This window comes from Onychostoma macrolepis, chromosome 09 (genome assembly GCF_012432095.1).
Source record: "Onychostoma macrolepis isolate SWU-2019 chromosome 09, ASM1243209v1, whole genome shotgun sequence".
NCBI lineage: Eukaryota > Metazoa > Chordata > Actinopteri > Cypriniformes > Cyprinidae > Onychostoma > Onychostoma macrolepis.
This window is the reverse complement of record NC_081163.1, coordinates 37,156,828-37,177,715: the sequence shown is the minus strand read 5'-3', so window position 1 is coordinate 37,177,715 and position 20,888 is coordinate 37,156,828. Positions and strand designations below refer to the sequence as shown.

The window sequence follows — 20,888 nt, the reverse complement described above, 5'->3', positions numbered from 1 at the left end:
TCCTGACAAAAACAGATCTGAGTCACATGTGAGCCAAAAAAATTGGGCAGATTTGGGCAGCATCCATCTGCAGTGTGAACATAGCCTTAGAGTCGCAAAGTGCTTTACATTGATAAAAGTACAACAGCATTCAAAACAAAACAAACAATAAAAGAAATTATATTAATCTCTATAGTACCTTAAAAGCCAAAGAAAACAGATGAGTTTTTAGCTTAGATTTAACATCAGATGCTGATTGAGCAGTTCTAACACACAACGGAAGGCTATTCCACAGTTTAGGTGCAATAACAGAAAAAGCCCGATCTCCTCTCAGTTTTAGTCTTGCTCTAGGAACCGTCTGCAGCCTCTGATGGACAAAAGACTCGCCAAGTAAGTGGGTGCCGATCCATTTAAGGATTTGAAAACAAATAAAGGAATCTTAATGGGATCCCTGGGTATTAAGACTTGTATGGTTTAATATAACGTAAATTATGTCTCTTACTGAAATATGTACAGTAGTAGAAAACCCATGAATTATTTAAAAAATTCACATTGTTTTATCAGGTCCGTAGCCAGCCTATTGAAAGGGGGGTTCTTTTTTTCAAAAAGTGGACCTTTTTGCAGTTTTTCTCCTTCTTTTCTATTTAATTATGAGGTTCAAATACTTCATTTCGGTGACCTTTTATGCACTAATTTGTGCTGGATGAGCTTGTTTGCTGGTATCTTAACAAGCACGCTTTTTGATGCACCTAAAATATTTACTGCATTGTTGTCAAATTGCTTCCTCGTGTAACACCTTTGTCAGTCCATACACAGTTCATAAGTTTAAAGACCACACTAACAACAGAATAGATTTAATGAACTTTACTGAAATATTAATATTAATTAATAATAATTCTTCTCATCATCATTTCTTGACTCTGTCAATGCCTCTCGCTACAGACATAACACTCTCACAGAGTTTATCACTTCATTTGTACTGACACTTCACACAATTGCTAGCAATGTGGTAAATCATGGTAAATCACGCTAGAAACACGGTAAATCATAGTAAATAATACTACAGACCTGCAAACTCAAAAGTGCTGAAAAAGGTGACATGTTTACGAAGTAATTTGTTGTAGGGGTGTCTGGGGCATTGTCCCCCATGAGACTATGTTTATGATTTTAACCAAATGAAGCATTTTGGTGCATTCTGACAAGAAACATTTTGCTTCAATACATTTATTTAAAAAATAAATAAAAAGAAAACATTTATTGACACAATTTGATTCAATATTAAGTTGTGGCCTATCAGGTACAGTACATCGCAAATTTCTTCAAAGAAAAAAATATCTCTCAACTAATGCTGTAAACCATAAGGAACCCCAGTTGGTACATCATTCTAATATTAAAGGTTAAAAATTATTTATTTCTAGGCTACTTTATCTTTTTAAGCTTTATCTTTCATGTCAAATTCTTACATTTGATCAAATTCAGTTTTAATAATAAGGGCTGTTATCAATCAAATTAAATAATTTACACTGCAAGATTACAACTGTAATAAATAATTTATGAGATTGATGTTTAAACAAATGTAAAAACAACGACGACGACGATAGCCTACTTTTAAACATGAAACTAAACCGCCAGTAGGTGGCGGCAAGTGACCGTTTTAATAAATTAATCATTGAGTCATTCATTAAAACGATTCGTTCAAAATGATGAATCTTTCAATAACAAAACACCGTGCGGAGTGTTGCTTTTCTTCTGTAACTTTTTTCGTTGGTGAAATAGAACAAAAAAGTCAATATTGCGTCTAAATGGTGACTACATATTAGGCTACTTGTTTATTAAACTATAAATGCAATGCAACATTTGAAATCGTGATAATATTCAGTTGAACAGATCCCTTAGTTGTGTTACTTAACTGTCAGCCTGTTGCTTTTTTTTTTTAACCACAAAACAACTTGAAATACACAACTGGGAAAATAAAATACTGCTATGATGACCACAGCTACTGAAAGAGTTTACAGGTGGAAATGGATATAAGCACAGGCTCCAAATCCCGTGCCATCGAGTTTTCCCCACAAGGAGTCTAAACGCCTTGGATCTCGAGGGAAATCCGCGCTGAGAAACTCCTCCAGTGGCTGCGGCATGTTTACATGCTAACAGAGGACATCTAGCGTTTCTTGTCTCAGCCGTTTGTAAGCTCTTTCAGTAGCTGTGGTCTACTAAAAGACTCAAAGGCATCAGGGCTAAAGTGGAGAGAACAAAGAAGCGGGTCTTTAGGAAGTTTTATTCGTCCACAGGCATCTTCCCATTCTTTTCTCCTCCTCTTATCGCTAGGAAAGCAGTGAAGTCTTACATCACTTCTCTTGTTGCCCTTCGACTGAAAATTGCAACCAAAAGCCTCACAATGTGGCATCGTATCGGTATTTTATTTTCTGAGATGTGTATTCCGAGTTTTGTTGCGGTAAAAAGCGCCAGTAGTTCACTGAGTGCAACCATTTGATGTCATCGACACAGAATATACTGTGCACATAAAGTAACGGCACCCCTCATAGTCCAAAAATGATGTTGATTTTTTTAAATAACATACATCTTTCATGGGTTTTCTACTATATATTTCAGTAAGAGACATCATTTACGTTATATTAAGCTATACATGTTTTAATACCCAGGGATCAAATCAATTCTATAACAGAAAGGAAACATATGAAGAGACATTTGAAATCATGGTAATATGTTCACACTCACGTTCACCCAACAGAAGTCAAGCCGCAGAACTTGAAGTAGAGAAACAGCTGTTTGATGTATCGTGCATGCAGAGAGTGAGAGCACTGGTGTGTGTGGTGTGTGTGTGATGTGCAGGCTGTGCGTGAGCGGCTTTCCCCGTCAGCAGCTGAAGGCCTGGACCGCTCCCTGCTTTCGTGTGCTGCTGGAGCCGCAGTTCATGGTGCAGATGCTGGCTGCTGTCTATCACGCCATGTAAGTGTGAACACGGTCAAGACATCTCCTTACAAACTCACCTGAGCGTTGGTAAAGTCCTCCACAGTAATGCTTGTACTTGCATACTATTAAAAATAACAGACTACAGTGAGAATGTGGTGATCATTGAGAATATTGGGAACTGGAAATTACAAAAACTCGAAAATACAAATGTATTACAGTTATGATCTTTTTTTTCTTTATAACATTAGAGAGAAAATAACTGTTGTAATGATCTTCACACAAGCCTGTAGTGACTAGAATTGAGTTCTAAGTGAATTTGCATGATTCTTTTTACATTTCACAGGTTAAGCTGTTAGTATTGCGTGATCAGGTTTGCTGTGGTGATCTACTAGTATGTTTGTGTGCGGATGGGCGTGTGTTTGCGCAGATATAACGGCGAGTGGGATGCTGGGAGAGAGGCTTTGGATGACATCCTGTACAGAGCTCAGCTGGAGCTGTATTCAGAGCCGCTGCTGGTACGATTCAGACGCCTCTCCTGTCTGTGGATGATTCTCTCTGCCGCTCGTCACGCTGTTTCACCACTCTGTGCCTCTGCTGTTTAGCTGGGCAATGCGATGAAGAGCTGTCTGCCTGACAGCGTTCCGGACGGACCTCAGGGGAGGAAGGTCCTGCAGGTGGAGGTCACTCCCAGCATCAGACGGATCTCCCAGTGCACCATCACCGCCGCATCCATCCGCAGACTGCGCTGGAAGAGAGAGGGTGAGGTGAACGCATCGCACACACTAGCTCCAGCAGACCTCACAAACACTGGACGACGACTCCTGGATCACTGCTGCACCTTTGTCCTTCATGCCATTAGACCAGGTGTCCAAACCTGTTCCTCTGCAGAGTTCAGCTCCAACCCTAATCAAGCACACCTGAAGCAGCGAATCAAGCTCTTCAGACTCACTAGCTGGACTCTGCAGAACTTCAGGATCAGTACTGGACAGCCCTGCATTAGGCCATAAAGTGTCATCATCATACATATCTGATATGTAGTTTTTCCTGAGGTCCACTTAAATTATGGAGGTATTTTGTGTCAAGCATAGTCATAATTAAAGGATTAGTTGACCCCAAAATGAAAATTCTGTCATTAATTACTCACCCTCATGTCGTTCCAAACCCGTAAGACCTTCGTTCATCTTCAGAACACAAATTAAGATATTTCTGATGGAATCCGAGAGCTCTCTGACCCTCCACGGACAGCATGAATCCAAAATGGCGGGGAGAAGAATTGTTGAATAAAGTCATTATTTTTGTTGTCTTTGCACACAAGAAGTATTCTCGTAGCTTCGCAAAATTGAAGTTGAGCCACTGATGTCACATGGGCTGTTTTACCGATGTCCTTGCTATGTCTGGGAACATTTCAGTGGTGTTGCTGTCTATGGAGGGTCAGAGAGCTCTCGGATTCCATCGAAAATATCTTAATTTGTGTTCTGAAGATGATGAAGGTCTTACGGGTTCGGAACGACATGAGGGTGAGTAATGTCAGAATTTTCATTTTGGGGTCAACTAACCCTGTAAGTTTTTTTTTTTTTTTTTTTTTTTTTGTCACATTTAAAATTTTCCAACATGTTTCCGACTTGTTTTGAACACTTGTGCTTGGAAGACTGACAGTGCTTTTAGATCTTAAGTACACCCCATGAAAAGTTTTGTACTTTTGTATATGTGGGCGTATCAATACGGAAACTTTCATAGCCGCTTGAACTAGGGGTGCTGCATCACCCCCCGCCGCAGGACCGGGTCAAGATTTTCCTTGTGCCCCTCGATCATCCCCAAGATACTTAATTTTTGTGAGAGTTTTGTGATTAATTACATATTAAAATGACCAGAAATATAGTGTTGTATTTTTCAACCCTACATCTCCCCCTTTCTGACAGAATTTCATGTGAAATTTTCACACGATATTACCGTATTTTAGATTCCAACTGGTAAAAACCATTCACATACTCGTCCTTTTTATGAGCCGTTTTCCGAAGCTTTCAAGACAGCCACCGACAATCACAAGCACAGCTCATGTTTACACTTAGTTTGTTATAACAAGAGGATTCACAGAACTCAGCACTGGGCAAAATCAATGGCATTTTGAGCAGTGAGTGGACTCTTAATTTTAAAGGGTTAGTTCACAATAAAATTAAAATAAGCCCATGTTTTACTCATCCTCAAGGTATCCTAGGTGTATATGACTTTCTTCTTTCAGACGAATCCAATCGGAGTTGTATTAAATCATTGTCCTAGCTATTCCAAGCATTAGAATGGGAGTAAGTGGGTGTTTTTGTTCAACAGTCCAAAAGTAGTAAAATAAAGCGCGTGCATCCGTAATAAAACGTGCCTTGCACTGTGATTCATGACAAATGCGGAAGCACGACAAAATGCCGGTCACGAATTAGAAGCACAAAACAAGGATTTGTAAAGAAAAATGTCAGAGGATTTCGATATAAGCCAAGTGGAGACTGGTTTTCCTTTGCTAAAGTAAGGAAACTTTGCTTCCTTTGCTCATGTAAACAAACGTTGGTTTTCGGGAGACTCACACGCGCATGCGCTGCGTCCTACGTCATCCTCCGGAGGAGCAGTCTCTCGTGAACGCGCGTACAACAGTCAAGGGAAGTTACACAAAACTGTTTATATCGTTTTAAATATGGATTTTTTTTGTTTTTTTTTACAAAGACACATGGATTTGCTTCAGGAGGCCGATATTCACCCCCCGGAGCCGTGTGAGGCACGTTTTAATATGGATGGATGCCCTTTATTTTACTACTTTTGGACTGTTGAACAAAAACACTCACTTACACCCATTCTAATGCTTGAATAGTCAGGACCATTTTTTAATGTAACTCCGACTGGATTCGTCTGAAAGAAGAAAGTCATATACACCTAAGTGTAAAACATGGTGTAATTTTCATTTTTGGGTGAACTAACCCTTTAATGCCTCTGATTTTCCATTGCATTTCTGAAATTAAACATATGTCTGTGATTTAGTTACGTTCCTTAAGGCAAAACACGTTGGAAATAGAAACCTTTCATAGCGCAAACACAAATGTGCACTGCTCGTTTGCCAAATCTGTTTGGCCAATATGTTATTACAGTTTCAACTGAGGATGCTTCCTCTAGCGCCTCCATAAAACCAGGATTGCTTGGCTGTGAAAATTCTTCCTTAAATTGTGTTATACTGCAGAAATCAGAGTCTGAGCGCAAAAGAAATATTTTTATCTGAATATTGATTAATGATACGCACATGATTCAGAAGATGGCTTACAAACATACATACACTGCCGGACTGTTCGTCACCTACTGTACTGCTGCTGGTGTTGTGTGGCTACTATACTGTACATTACGCATCCAGTCTTGAACACAATGACTGTAAAATGTGCACAAATGAGTAAGAACTGACGCTTAAGTCTGACGATGTACCATACCAATTAACTTGTAAAGTACATACATATGGTGGCCAGGACTATCATTACCATTTCATGTGCTGGTTACTTATCATCTGTCATAAAAGCACTTGAATAGTATATTTAGTTTTACAATAAGTTTAATCATTTATAGATAATAATGTTTTTAGTTGTATAATTTTTTGTATGTAATATTTAAAGCAGATGTAACCTCGTCCCGTCCCCTTCCGTCCCCACCACTTTTTAAGACAAACTTGCGCCACTGGTTCCCACAAATCTGTTTCAGTATTTCTGGGTTCTCTCGACAGCACAGGCTTCCTTCTGGGTTTAAGGTCATGATTCATCCTTCAACCAACCTTTCTAAAGCTTAAAGTCATGAACTGTTGTGCTGACTTTCTCCTGTAAATGGTCTTAATACACTTCTAAATTCATTGATCCTTTTGACGACAATTCGTCTTTAGTGTTTTTCTGAAGGTAGACACATTTACAAAGATGTACACGGTTTGAAGAGTTTTCTGGAGGCCTTTGATCCTTTTGATCCTTGGGTTTGTCCTCACCTCTTTCAGAGTTGCCCGTTGTGTTCTTAGAGTTTGCAGGATGCCCGCTCACAGGGAAACCAGTGACTGTCCAGGAGTTTCCACATTTGGAGACAGTATCTTACTGTGGATTCTGTGAAATGGATCAATGTGTGGTTCACACTAACCAATCTTGCTTGAGAAGATCAGATTTGTCAGTAAACATGGCTATGCGTGCCTTTATTCAAAGGGCAGGGCACCCGTGCCCCATGCTTCCCATATCTCATCTACGTCATTGACTCCAGTTAGCTTTTGGAGAAGTTGTAGGGCAGGGATGGGCAAACTTAGTTCTGGAGGGTCTCCAACCCTGATCAAACTCACCTGCCTGAAGCCTTCTAGTAATGCTGGAGACATTGATGAGCTTGTTCGGGTGTGTTTGATTAGGGTTTGAGTGAAACTCTGCAGGACTGAGTTTTCAGAAGTCAGAACACAGAGGTTCACTTACATTTTTCTTATCATTTAATGTAAGTGAGTCAGATTGTGTTTGTCTATAATTGTGAATTGTGACACTTTTTTTTTTTTAAGCTCAAATCATTACAAAATATACATTCCATGCCAATCGAAGATCTATACCTAATATGATTTAAAAACTGCTTTTCATGCGGTGTACGCTTCACAGCACTGTAAATGTAGACACCCTCTTCACATGTGAAATAAGCATTGTGCATGGACTCAGACACATTCCAAAGTTTATTAAAGTTAGTGATCTGACAATACAAAGTTTGAGCAATAGTATTAGTGATGCCTGCCTTCGCAGAAACCACCAATAGACTGCCAATAGACACCACTTAAACTTTTTGGACCAGGGGAAACTTTTGAGTTCATGTTTTCGAGAGGACAATATGGACACTTTATTCCACATTTGGATGGTTTTTAAGTTTATTATGTCTATAAGAAGCAACTGCAACCACTGTGCCCTTCTTCACTCACCCTGACACAGCATCAAAATAGTATAAAAATCTTTTGGTTTGAAAGTTTTACCGTCAGGCATACAAAGTCAGATGGGCCAATAAAAGCTCAAAGCGTGTTGTTCTAGCATGTGATCTGATAGACTATCTAAGCTTCCATCATCTGTCCAGACCACATGTTGTTGTGTGTGACGGAGCATGTGCCAGTGATGTTCTTGTGTCTATTCTTTCACTGTCTTTGTGTTTTGGGTGCTTCACAGCGCACTCTACTCATGCTGTTCACCGAGACACTAAGAAGCCCTTGTTGTGTTACATCCCAGATTGTTTTGACTTCTCAAGTGATGCCGAGTTCAGCCTCACCATCCTCCCCGGCCGACACGCTCCACAGGACCCAGCGGCCAATCACGAGCCAGGAGGGAGGGGCTCTCTCACAGTCACACATGAGGGTAGGCAGGGGGGTGGAGTCAGATCATGGAGGCGGGCTTTTCCCCTTAGACTCACCCAATGGCCTCGCTTCCTTCAGGGTACCTCAGCTTTCCCGGAATGCACCTCTCCAAAACCCCTGCGAGTCATGCTGACCCTGGTATGACGCACACGAGTGAATCGCGAGGACGTTACTGAGAATCCTGACATAAACACCAGTGAAAGTCATTCATTCTCATTGTCGAAAAGCTTCTTACAAAACTGCTTCTGTTGACTTACATTACTGAAAGTAAATTTCCACTACTGTAGCTGAAACCTCAGTTCATCTCATACACGCTTGTGAAAAGGTTTCTGGGTCACTACTTAAATCCCTTTTATGCAGACATGAAATTCTTGCATTCCTTTCCATAGTGTTATGCACTAATTATCAGTCCTCTGATAATAAATTATGCAAGAGCCAGTTTCAGTGATAGACAGGAGATGATTTCAGCAGTTGATGAGACACTATTTCTAGAGGTGTAAATAGTACAATAATACCGACAATTGTAATTACTAATGTGGCAATTCTCCATAACAATTTCAATGCCAAAGATAAAAAATAAGAGCTTTTGCAAATTCATTTTTGACAGTTTACCTACTTTAAATATTCTTCTTTTAATATTTGCAAATGAATAATAAAGTAGGTGCATGCAAGTAATTTTCACATTACAAGCAATAAACAAAAAGTGCTTTCAGTGTCAAAGTTGTCCAAAGCGACTTTTTGTTACAAACCAGTATGTTTATGATTACAATAATAGACTAAAAGAATATTCAGTTACATTTAATCATTTAGCTCCTTACAAATAAGGGTAATACAAGCAATATGATAAATATGATCTTCAATAACAGTTTGCAAGATAGGTTTTCGTTCAGCTAAAATAACTGGAACCGGATGACACTGGAAGTAGAGGTCGACCGATAGTGGATTTTACCGATACCGATAGCTAGGTTGGACTACACTGGCCGATACCGATTAATCAACCGATAGTTTTCAAAATGGATACTGAAAGAGAGCTAGTGCTTTACTATTTTAAAAAAAAGCAGCAACAGTACTGAACCATACTTTGTAAATGAATACAAAAATTAATATTATTTACTATATTGATCATTAAAGTTATTTCATAGTCTGCTAATGTTAAAAGAAGAAACTTTAAAATTTAAAAATGTAGCCTATTAGTAGCTAATGGTGAATGTTGAAATGAACACTCTAACAAGGAACAATACTTCTACAGTTTTCATTAATGCTACGAATGGATTTAATTTCAACAGTCATGCTTAAAGATGGCCATCTTTAAATACCTACACAAGGCCATAGCATTAAAATTACATACATATGGATATTGTATGTGTACTCACACACTTTATTTTTTAACACTTGATAATTATCTAATCAAGAAAAAAAAAAAAAAAAGTTAGTCTCACACTAAAGCGCAGCGCTGCGTCTAGGAGAACTCAGAGGTATCACACACACACACACCAGACGCTTTGCGTTCAAATCAAGTGGCGGTCTAAAACAATTTATTTAATAACCAAATGGACATAAGTTTGCTTCAAGAATGAACAATGTGGCATAAATGAGTTTGAAGTTCGGTGTTTAAAAAAAAAAAAAAAAAACGCACGATCTGTATTACAGCTCTCTACAGGAAGCATACAGACTTTATTAGAGCCACAGAAAGAGAAACGTTTTGCTGAAAAATGCACAATACATAATTTATGGCCTAGGATGAAGTCATTATGTACATTCACAACGATTTGGGACAAATATAATGTGATTTAATAGAAAACTATGTGAATGTCGCTCTGTTTCCGCGGCAGGCTTTTCTGTCGGCTGTATTTAAATGCGCGTCTGGAGTTTCCCGCTCTGTGCAGCGCGCAGTGTCACGTGTCAAAATAAATAACACGTGCTGTCAGTGATTTCCGCCTCTAGAGGCTGCTCTTGTACTGTATAATTCCAGTCCTGTATAATTTCTTGTACTGGACCCTTCTCAGCCACTCCAGCAACGGTTGCAAACCAGAAAACTATCGGCATGGATTTTTGCCGATAACCGATAGTTGTGGCAATCAACTATCGGTGACGATTAATCTGCAAAACCGATGAATCGGTCGACCTCTAACCGGAAGCCTTGCACATTCAGGGTTAAAATCTGCCGCAGTTGCCATTACAGTAAAAATAAGTGGATCGACTACAGCGGCTCAGTCTGCAGGCTCGTTCACATTAAAGCCCAGATCTGTTTTGACATTAGATATCTTATCCTGTCTGTCAACAGCCCATTAAGACATAACTGATTGTACTTATATTCATATTATATTCATGTATTCAGCAGCATTAATGTCTTCAAACGGCATTAGGAAGGGAGAAAACTCAAATGCTACTAATGTTATGCAAGCAAAGAGAGTAGTTGAGGCACATGTCTGACAGGCTTTTATTCAACAAAACAAGCACAAGATGATGATACTGGAACAGCAAGAACTAAACTGCTAAACTAGACACAGGTGAACATAATCAGTAACCAAGGAAAAACAGGAACAATACACCACCAGAACAAAACACATAGAAAAAGTCCAGGTTTCCCGCAGCACATATTGGGCTTGGGGCTCGTGTCATGGGGGACATTTACGAACCAAATGATTTACTGCGGCCCCACAACATTGTAATTTAGCAATCCTCTTGTAAAAGTATTCATACTAAGCCTTTTAATTATAATTGTATTACTTAATTTGCTTTAAAATAAATTCCTAAAATAAGCTTTGAGGGGAAAAAAAAAAAAAAAGACATGTCTTATTCAAACAGGAGAGCAGATAGTGATGACAAAGGCAAAGCTGAATGAGACATTTGTTATGGTTGTTTGAGATGTTGTTTGGCTATTAGCTATTTTATTGAGAAGCATTTCAGTGATTGCAATAGAAGCAGAAATCTGTGCAGTGAATTGATGCACAGTTTATGTCAGTGTCTTGATTTCACTCTGTGTTTGTAAGAGGCTCTTCAACAATCGAGGTCCTCACAGCCCGTCTCGCTCACCTGCATGGTCAGCTGTCTTATCCCTGAACTGGTCATTTCCTCTTGCCATCGACTGTTCTCACCGACTGAGCATGTGCAATGTGTCTGATTATTCTGTGTCTTGGAAAACATCCCTAGGTTACGTATGTAACCATGGTTCCCTGAGGGAACGAGACGCTGTGTCTAAACACTATGGGAACGCATTCAGCGTGACAGCACTCTGAATCATGTGTGCAATCAGTCCAATGGATGGGCTAGACGTCACGGACGGGATGACGTAGCGACCAGGAAGCTTAAAGGGGTCATCGGATGCAAAATTCACTTTATGTGTTGTTTGAACATAAATGTGTGTTGGAAGTGTGTGTACACATCCACCCTATAATGATAAAAATACACCCAATGTTTTTTTTTTTTTTTAATCCCTATTTTAAAATCCCCTTTCTCATATCAGGCTGTTCTGAGATTTCTGGCAGAATGACGTAGTTCTGCACAGGACGCTCCCACAATAGTTGATTGACAAGGCCGTCTTTCCATAGACCCTCCCTGAGTGAGCTGTGAGCTGTCCACTATTATGTTTGAGGTGTTTTGCTGTTGGATGTAATAATGAAAATAGCAGTCATCATTTACTCCTGACATCTGAGCCGATGAAGACGCAGAGGATTAACGTTACTTTCATTTTTTGAAGGGAATGCGTCAATCCCCTATCTGCCTAAATGCGTCTATTTTCGTGTGAATTATTCGTGATCTAGCTTCATCTACAGAAGAAGGGAGTATAAGGGTTTTTTATGAATCTTTGCAAATTGCCTTTCCTAATAATGTGCAAGTCAGCAAGTTTCGCGGCTAAAGTTTACAGTCTGCTCATCGCCCCACGGAAGAGAGGGGCGGGGAGAGCTCATTAGCATTTAAAGCAACATGCAAGGAAACGGCCTGCTACGAACAGAGCTGATTTTGACAAGGCAAAAAGGGTGTTTTTTACACTACCATTGAGAAATCTTAACCAAAGTATGTTAGAAACTTTTCATTAAGACCCTAAAGAATCAACTTGAAAAATGGGCATCCAATGACCCCTTTAAAAGCACGTGCGGTGGAGACAGCGGCATCTTCTGGTAAAAAGAAGGAAGCACTCGCAGGGATGCCATAAGTATGGCAATGAGACGCTGCATCTCGTTCTCTCAGGGAACCATGGTTACATATGTAACATAGGGACATTCCCCTTCAAGAACTCAAGCTGCATCGAAAAGCTATGAGAATGCAAATCCCTGCCTAACGTGGAAGAGCACAGCTAAGGCGAGAGAACAGAGCAGCCAGGAGTGGCACGGACATCAAGGTCATAGAACCTCACGAAAGTGAGTGGCCTGGACCAGCCCGCAGCGTTACAAATGTCCAGCACGGGGACACCTGACATGAAGGCATTGGAGGCCGTCACACTTCGTGTGGAGTGAGCCTTGACCCCCAAGGGAGAGGGAAGACCAGAGGACTCGTAAGACATAGAGATGGCATCCATGATCCACCGACTGAGGGTCTGCTTAGTAGCAGGAAGACCCCTTTGGAAGGACCATAGCATACAAACAATTGGTCAGACTTCCTCCACAGGGCAGCTCTGTGGACATATACAATTAAGTTTCTGCTGGTCTGGGTCCCGGAAGGGAGGAGGGCAGAATTGGGCCTGCAAGAACTCCAGCACTGAACCAACCGGCAGGTAACCGGGTCGAGCTGGTGGTCGCCGCACCAAGAAGTGAACAGGTTCCACTTGGGTGTACAGGTTTCTCGGTGAGGGAACTCTGGACTGGAGGATGGTCTCAACAACCTCAGTTGAGAGACCGGAAGTTATGAGTTGTGTCCACTCAGTGGCCACACCCACAGTTTCCACAGCTCCGGGTGGGGGTGAAAGATGGTGCCCTCCACCTGAGAGAGGAGATCCCTCCTGACAGGAATCTCCCATGGAGAGCCGTCGAGAAGGGACACCAGGTCCAAGAACAATACTCAGCCCGGCCAGAGCGGGGCCACCAGCAGAAGACAGACCCCGTCCCGGCGCACTCTCTCCAGAACTCCCCTCCATATCTGTTTCACGTTTCCGGGCGGATGCTGAGAGATGCTCTCGCTGGAGACCACTGTGCCCTGAAGCACCGGGGGTAGCAGGGTTGACAGACCGATCTCCTGAGGGCACTGAGGAGAGATGGGCACCGTATGATAAGGTGTACACCACTGTTTCCCAGAGGGGCCTGCCCTCAGAAGCCCTGAGCTTCAAACATCAGGGCTTCTTGGTCGAAGTCTTCTTCGCCAAAAGAACGGTCCTCATATCCGCCTTCAGCTTGGAAGACTTGTACCTCTGCGGGGGAGCTTGTACGAAGCGGCTTGGAGGGCAATGCCGGGGCCTTCAGGGACTATGCCACACCAGGAGACAGATAACCCGCGAGTAAGCTGTTCAACCCAAGGCATCGTCCTGTATGCGTGCTCATTCAGTTCTACAACATTGGAATAAATGACGAGCGAGGGACTGAAGAAACGGGCCGAGAATGGTGGAGCCTACAATCTCGACACCTCGGTGTGGAAGGCAGCAGACGCCAGCGTGGAGGCAGCAACTTTGACCGCAAAAAGCACTCGTCTAACTTGCTTTTTGATGGCTCAGCCTGCTCCTTGGCGGGCCAGTCGAGATTTAATTTAGCCACAGCACTAGTTATCATTTCCACCATCTCCTCATATTGGGCGGACTGGGGTGGTAAGTCCATAGTCTCATCGACGCTTTCGACATCAACCTCCTCTGTGTGTTCCGCTCCCAAGCAAACAACACATAGACTGTGCGTACGGGCAGGGAGGAGAACAGTCTAAATTGCTGCTTGCTCTCGCCCTTATGTTTTCTTTTGTCTTATGCCTTTGACATGATCGCAACGTGACAAACAACAGTAAATAAGACACATACACACACACACATAGAGATCGTACTGAATGACAGAAGCTGTCTCGCCCATCCATTGGACTGATTACACACGTGATTCAGGGCACAGTCATGCTGAATACGTTCCTATAGCATTTCAACGCAGCTCGAGTTCCTGAAGGGGAACTACATTTATCTGACTTCAGGTGCCTCTGGTGGACGCTAACCATCGGCGTCCCATCCAAGAAGATCTGTCACTGTCTCAAAGTTTCTTTAGTGCTTCTGGAAGACACCGGCAGTCACAATTCCACCAGCAGAAAAATACACACACAAATGAAAAACAAGTTACACAGGGTTTACAGAACCGTTCAGTTTGATTGATCATACTCATCCTCTCTGACAGTGGCATCCAGATTATTTGAATCATGTGATCTGCATACAGAAGTGCATGGCTTTGGCTTCTTACATTCAAACACATTTGTTTTATTTTCCTAATGTTTGAACAGTTCATGCAACAAAAACAGGAATTAAGTAAAACTAATAAATGAATGCTAAGAATTTCCATTTCCTGTAAAACTCCTCACCTTTAGAGTAACAGAAACACATTCTGATCAGAAAAAAACTGGCTTTGGTCACTGTGAAAACAGTAGTAAGGGATCCTCTAATACGTCACATGATCCATTTGGTGACACATATGTGAAATGCATTACACCACAAAACAAAAGCAGCACGCGGGTATCTTTCCCACAAACCCACAGCAGGATTCATCACCTGTGTGATATGTGCCCTTCGCACCCTGAAGCGCTTTTTGAATACCCCACGCAAACATCATGTGTCTGATGTTGCATGGCAGTTTGCTGATGAGGAAGTGTTTGTGGGTGTAATCGTGTGTGCATGTCCTCCATCCTCCCTTCAGCAGCTCAAATGCCTGAACGACTCTTTAGCAAAGTGTGTGTGTGTATGTGTGTGTATGAAAGCTCTGTGTGATTGTCAAGAACATGGATTTCTTCATCGTCTCTGTTTTGTTCATTTGACTTGTTCATATATTTGGACTTTAACTGAGTACATTGTGGCATCACTCAGGTCTGTTTCTACTAGTTTTCAGATCAAAGAGTTGTTTGTAAATGGGAATCACGGCATGCCAGTGTTGAACAGAACATCAAGCACAAATGCTCCATTTTCTCAGAAAAAGCATAAATCATTTTGGAAAAAGCACTGAGGGAGGAATTTTATTTTGCCAACGCGTTTCAGCACACAGGCCTTCATCAGGGCCAAGAGGTTGCAGGTGTACATGGAAATAACCAATGAAAAAATTGGAAATATAAAAAATATTTTTGCATAAATGTCTTGAATGGAGTTGTGCACTGTATGTTTATTAAAACTACACGTGTGTTTGTTAACATACCTGTATATTTATCTCTTAAAAATATTTGGCTATTTATTTGATGAATTTAGTGATGGGTGGATGATTTTTATCCTAATTTTTTATTGGTTGTTTGCAAGTTTGAATTTTGCCCTTGTTTGTATTTAAAGGATCCCATGTACACCTGCAACCTCGTAGCCTGATGAAGGCCTGTGTGCTGAAACGCGTTAGCAAAATAAAATTCCTTTTTTAATTACATTCTTTGTTCGTTCTGACCCCTTGAGGTTACAAGTGTTGCTGGTATTGTCCCAATCTGACAGTTTTTTTTTTTCCACGCACCTTGTTGATTGTGTGAAGTTGCACCGGAACGATCAAACAACCTTTATGGAAAAAACACTGAAAGTTTTAATTTAATTAAAATCAGGTCATATTTTGATTCTATATTCTGATGATTTTTTTTTTCAAGCACATTTTACCAATTGCAAACCACATCAATCTTTATAACTACTATTCATTTTGAATGTAATCATTTATAAGTGATGTATAATTGTCCATGAAGGCTGGAAGTGAAAAACTCCTTATATTCAGGCGTGCATAATTAGGTTTTCTTTTACAGATAAAATGAGCCAAAAAAGTGATTTAACTCGGACTGAAAGTCAAAAATTATTAAATGCCCATGAGAAGGATGCAATACTAATGCAATACTAGAATTTGCAAAGGTAAGGCATGATCATTGGACAGCAAAATGCTCATTGGGTCAGCCCGGTCAGAAAAAAACAGGTGGAGAAGAAAAGACACGTTAACTGCAAAAGAATTAAGAATTAAGGTGAAGAATTAGGTGTGAAACCATCAGGAAACCTTTAGTCTCCAGCACCATCATTTTCCAGAACTGCAACCTTCCTGATGTCTCCAGAAGTGCAATGTGTCAGGTTCTCAGAGACTTTTTTGCTTGGGTAAAAAATCCAAAAAAATGACCCTTACTTAATAAGAATAACATGCTGAAGTTTTGTGAAATACTGTACGTGAAGATTGATTTTTAAAAAAAAAAATTTTTAAAGGCTTTATGGACAGATAAGTTGAGAGTGACTCTTGAAGGACCAGCCTCGCATCCCTTTTGTACCACTGCTTCAAGAATTTATCTTCCAGGATCTGGTAGTAAGTTTTGAGAATTAATTTTTAGTCAATCTCTGCAAGACTGACTTTTCAGGATAGGAGGAAAAATGAGCTCCCAAAACTTACTTTTAAATGATTAAATTCAAAATTAATAGTAGCTATTAAGACTGATGTGGTTTGGAATTGGTAAAATGTGCTTGGAAAAAATATGGTCAGAATATCAACTTACCTAATAATTATGCTTGCACTGTATATAACTTATTAAAATGTAATTGTGATGAATGAGGACATGCAGATTGGCTGACAGTTAAACCTATCATCTGTTCAGTATCTTGTTACTTGCTTCAGTCCATTATTCCTGTTTGGACCAGACAGAATTTGCGTAGTTTTTTGGGATATATTTAAACAGGGTAGCTGAAGATGAGAGAACTACTCTCTCATTGATTGCTGAAAGTGTAATCGGATTACTCCGTATTGAATGTGTAAGTGCCTTCTACTCAGTGATTTAATGGCTCTTCAGTAACGAGCTGATGTGGTCAAAGCTATTTAATACAAGGCCAAGGAAATAACACAAACGCACAGATCTGATCTTATTTTCAAGTGCATCATAGTCTGCTTTGAGACTGATATGTCAGATTGTTCTCATCTCAGACCAGATCTCATGAATCACATCATTCTGTAGAGAGTCTTGCTCTTCTGTTAATTCCAACACAGTCTCACTCCCAACTCGTCACATATCGACACTTGGTCAGGACACTTTAGCGTCATTTTTCATCGTGCAGGGTCCTCCATTGCTTTGAGTAAAAACCCCTTGGCGTCAGTATGCCGACGTGAAAGGCACAGGGAGTTTTATCGCCATCATTAAATTATATATTGGGTAATAATATTGCCATTATTGCATATATGTTGAGGTGTGATTTTCCAATGTAAATAGTCACAACAGTTTTATTTACATTACACTATTTCCACATTTATGAGCACGTAACCCAACCCCTGCCCCTAAACCTAAACCGTAATCCCAAAGACTTGGAATGCAACAGGACTTGATTGTAAGGGTTTTATACATACATGTGACTGCACTTATATTTGCCTGTTACGTGTTTTATATTGTTCAGAAGTGGGTGGGTTTAGGGTAGGGTGTGGTTAGGTGCTCCAATTAAAAGTATACATTTAAATAAAATGATTTCTATTTTTTACAAATGCATGCAAACCATTAAATTAAAACCATTAATTAACTGAAAACAATGGAGGACCCTGCACGATGAAAAGTGACGCTAAAAGGATACCTCCTGACCCAGCGTCAATAGGCTATGTGTGGAGTTGGGAGTGAGAACGTGTTGTTACTCGATCCCAATGCTGACTGCAATGTTGAATGGTTTTCATGACACTCTTGTAACATACGGAGACGAAGGGCTTTCAGAAAGCAATACGATCTCATTTCATCCGTCCCTTGAAATCATTCTGTCCTGTATGGTTTCTCTGTGGTAGATGCAGACCGGCTGAGCGGGGAGGAGGAGTCCTCCGGCCTGAACGATGCGGATGAGGGCTTCTCTTCCGGCGCGTCCAGCAGCAGCCAGCCCAGAGGCGTGCGCGGGAGGAAGAGCCGCCTGTCCGCTCGCAGGACCTCCAGCACCTCTCTGGACTGCAGGCCGGGGCTGGGCTCCGGCGCCGAGGCTCGCAGATGCTCCATCCTCAGCCTGCAGGAGCAGCGTCTGCCGGAGGAGACGGAGCTGCTTTCTCCTGGAAAACAGAGCCGATCGCCCAGCTTCAACATGCAGATCATCTCACAGGTCTAGAACCGGCTGCCTCGTCCACGGCGCTCTACGTTCAGGTGGACTGTCACTTCTTGACAGAAGAATTTTACCCCAAAGACGGGAACTGTCATTACTTACTCATGTCATTTCAACTCTGTATTTTTCTCATGAAACAAAAGTGGTCCAAGCCAGGAAGGTGGACGGTGATTCATACTGCCACCCAGTGAACACCGTACCAACTTCACACCAGTCAATATTACTTTTACTTGCCTTTCTACAGTCAGTTTGTAAAAGAACAAAGTGAAATGTAAGCAGTTAATCACTGAAACGCTCTCTACTGCAGCTCAAGTCACAGCAAATGCTCTCTTCCCATTTCACACGGCCCCGCGTGATTCATTTAACTCTTTTCAGCCACGTTGCCAGCCACCGCCAGCATTTATTATCATTGTCACAAAATTCTCATGGCCCCCAGAATATTTAGTTGCATGAATATCTGAACATGCAGTAGATCAAAAGAAAGAGCAGAGTCTGCTTTTAACAAACAAACAAATTTTATTCTACCTTCCTGCATTCCTGTTTTTTTTATACGACACTCAAATGTGGGTATGTTTAAGAAAAAAAAGCAACATTTTGATTAAAAAGCTGAGAAAATGGCGTTTAGTCAATGACTACATCCAGATCACATTCAGTACGGAGTTAACTTCAGGTGGTTTTGATTGATATGCTGTTTAATGATGGTCATAAATGTTATACCACCCCTACTGTATAACAGTGAAAATATAGAATGCCAGAAAATTTCATCAATTTTGGGGAGAGTTGAAAGCATGACCTGGCAAAAGGGAACGTGATCAGTGCGTAATGGCTTTAATGGCTGTGTTTCTTACACAAGGCTGCTGTCTGACTCTAAATAGTGCGCTGGTCATATAGAATGCTTTAATGGTGCTTTCTGGAAAGGAAAGAGACAAAGAAGTCACACAGGACTGAAATGACACAGAGTAAATAATGATGGTTTCCATTGTTGGCTGAACTAATCTCTTAAAACCCGAAGCGACAGCTGGCCTGACAGCGATCTGACCGTCTCTCTCAGACCAAATCTGAGCCGGACCGACATGTGCGAATTGAACATTGAACTTTCTGATGACAGTCAGCAATAAATCATCCCTAGTCCTCCAGAAGATTTGAATGCATTACTGCAGTGTCTAATGCGGACCTCTGATTTGGATCCAATTTCATATAAATATTTGTTTTTATGGCAGTGTTTTGAAGTTTTTCATGGTTATGTTCTCGAGATTATTCTGACTTAAATGATCAGAAGCCCTAATGACTCTGAACTCGGCAGACTCTCTGAGAAAGGGACCGTCAACATATAAATTGATATATTTATGTGATATACTTGTGTGTGAATAATGTAAAATACAATTCTGTCAGAAGACAACATACTGTAGATGTGGAGAGTTAGTGCTGTATTTTGCAGATGCTTTAATCCAAAGCCTTCTTTGAACAGTTTCAGTGCTGCTCGTGGCGTAGAGGTCCATGAATGGGATGAGCGTTGATCTGCCGTCAGCCTCACACGGTCACATCAGTATGAGCTGGTCTGCCGGTCAGGCTGTGCTGAGGCTGAGCTTTAGTGACGTGTGAACAGACACGGTGATTTTCCCAAGCCAAACTCGTCAGTGATCAGACATGACATTAGTGATTTTATAGATGGTCGCATAAGCCTGTAATATGATTAAAGATCAGCAGTGTGTCAGTGTGTTTTGTCCAGCATGAAGCGAATGCTCTCATACAGATATAGATACACTCAGGAGAGAAGAACCTCTTGCAAAACAACAAACCACCCTGTGGAGACCAACCGAAGCTGTCGTGTGCTGTGCTGTCAACAGTGTGTTGTCATGTGAATTATATCTGCTGTATTTGTTTGCTGAGTATCTCTGGTCATAATGTGACATTACAGAGTGTGTGTGTGTGTGTGTGTGTTCTGTCTATGCGCTTGAGTATTTCAGCACAAAAGTGGATCTGTGTCCATTCCAGCCATGATAGTCAGGGATGTTTTTCTCTGATTTTGCTTCGTTTCTTTTTGCTTTTTTAAACAGCTGTAATGTGTCAGTTAATGTCATTCTGTCTCATTTTGATATGTCTCCGCTGTGTAGGTTGTGTTCCTGAACTGCCTCTGCTGAAAAAGGAAATGTGAGATTATACTGTGAATAAAAGTGGTTAGTCATGTACCAGTGAGCGTGATTGTTTGAATTCTCTTGTCCAGTGCCTAGAAATAATACTCACCATCTGTACTTGTACTTTGACATGATTGCATACGATTGCTCTACAGTCTTTGAGAACTGATCTGAAGCACAAACTAAACCATTATTAGGTTACTACTGCACAATTCTGACCGAGGGATCGAGTCTGCTTCAAATGCACACTTCAGGCCTCTCCACAGACCACAATGCAACATGATTGTGATGTCATCGCAGATCGCGTTTAATTTATCCCCAC

At 41.0% G+C, this 20,888-nt stretch overlaps 1 protein-coding gene across 4 annotated transcripts in view; it reads left to right on the top strand.

Moving 5' to 3' along the window:
* The window catches only part of hycc2 (hyccin PI4KA lipid kinase complex subunit 2), a 43,925-nt gene extending 23,305 nt beyond the window's left edge, over positions 1-20,620 (top strand). For all 4 annotated transcript variants that reach the window (XM_058786612.1, XM_058786613.1, XM_058786614.1 and 1 more), the window contains 4 exons: positions 2,833-2,949; positions 3,341-3,428; positions 3,516-3,672; positions 18,130-20,620. In XM_058786612.1, the coding sequence (XP_058642595.1) occupies positions 2,833-2,949; positions 3,341-3,428; positions 3,516-3,672; positions 18,130-18,437 (670 nt within the window). In that variant the 3' untranslated portion in view covers positions 18,438-20,620. The remainder of the gene's footprint in view (positions 1-2,832; positions 2,950-3,340; positions 3,429-3,515; positions 3,673-18,129) is intronic.
* Positions 20,621-20,888: the final 268 nt, after the last annotated feature.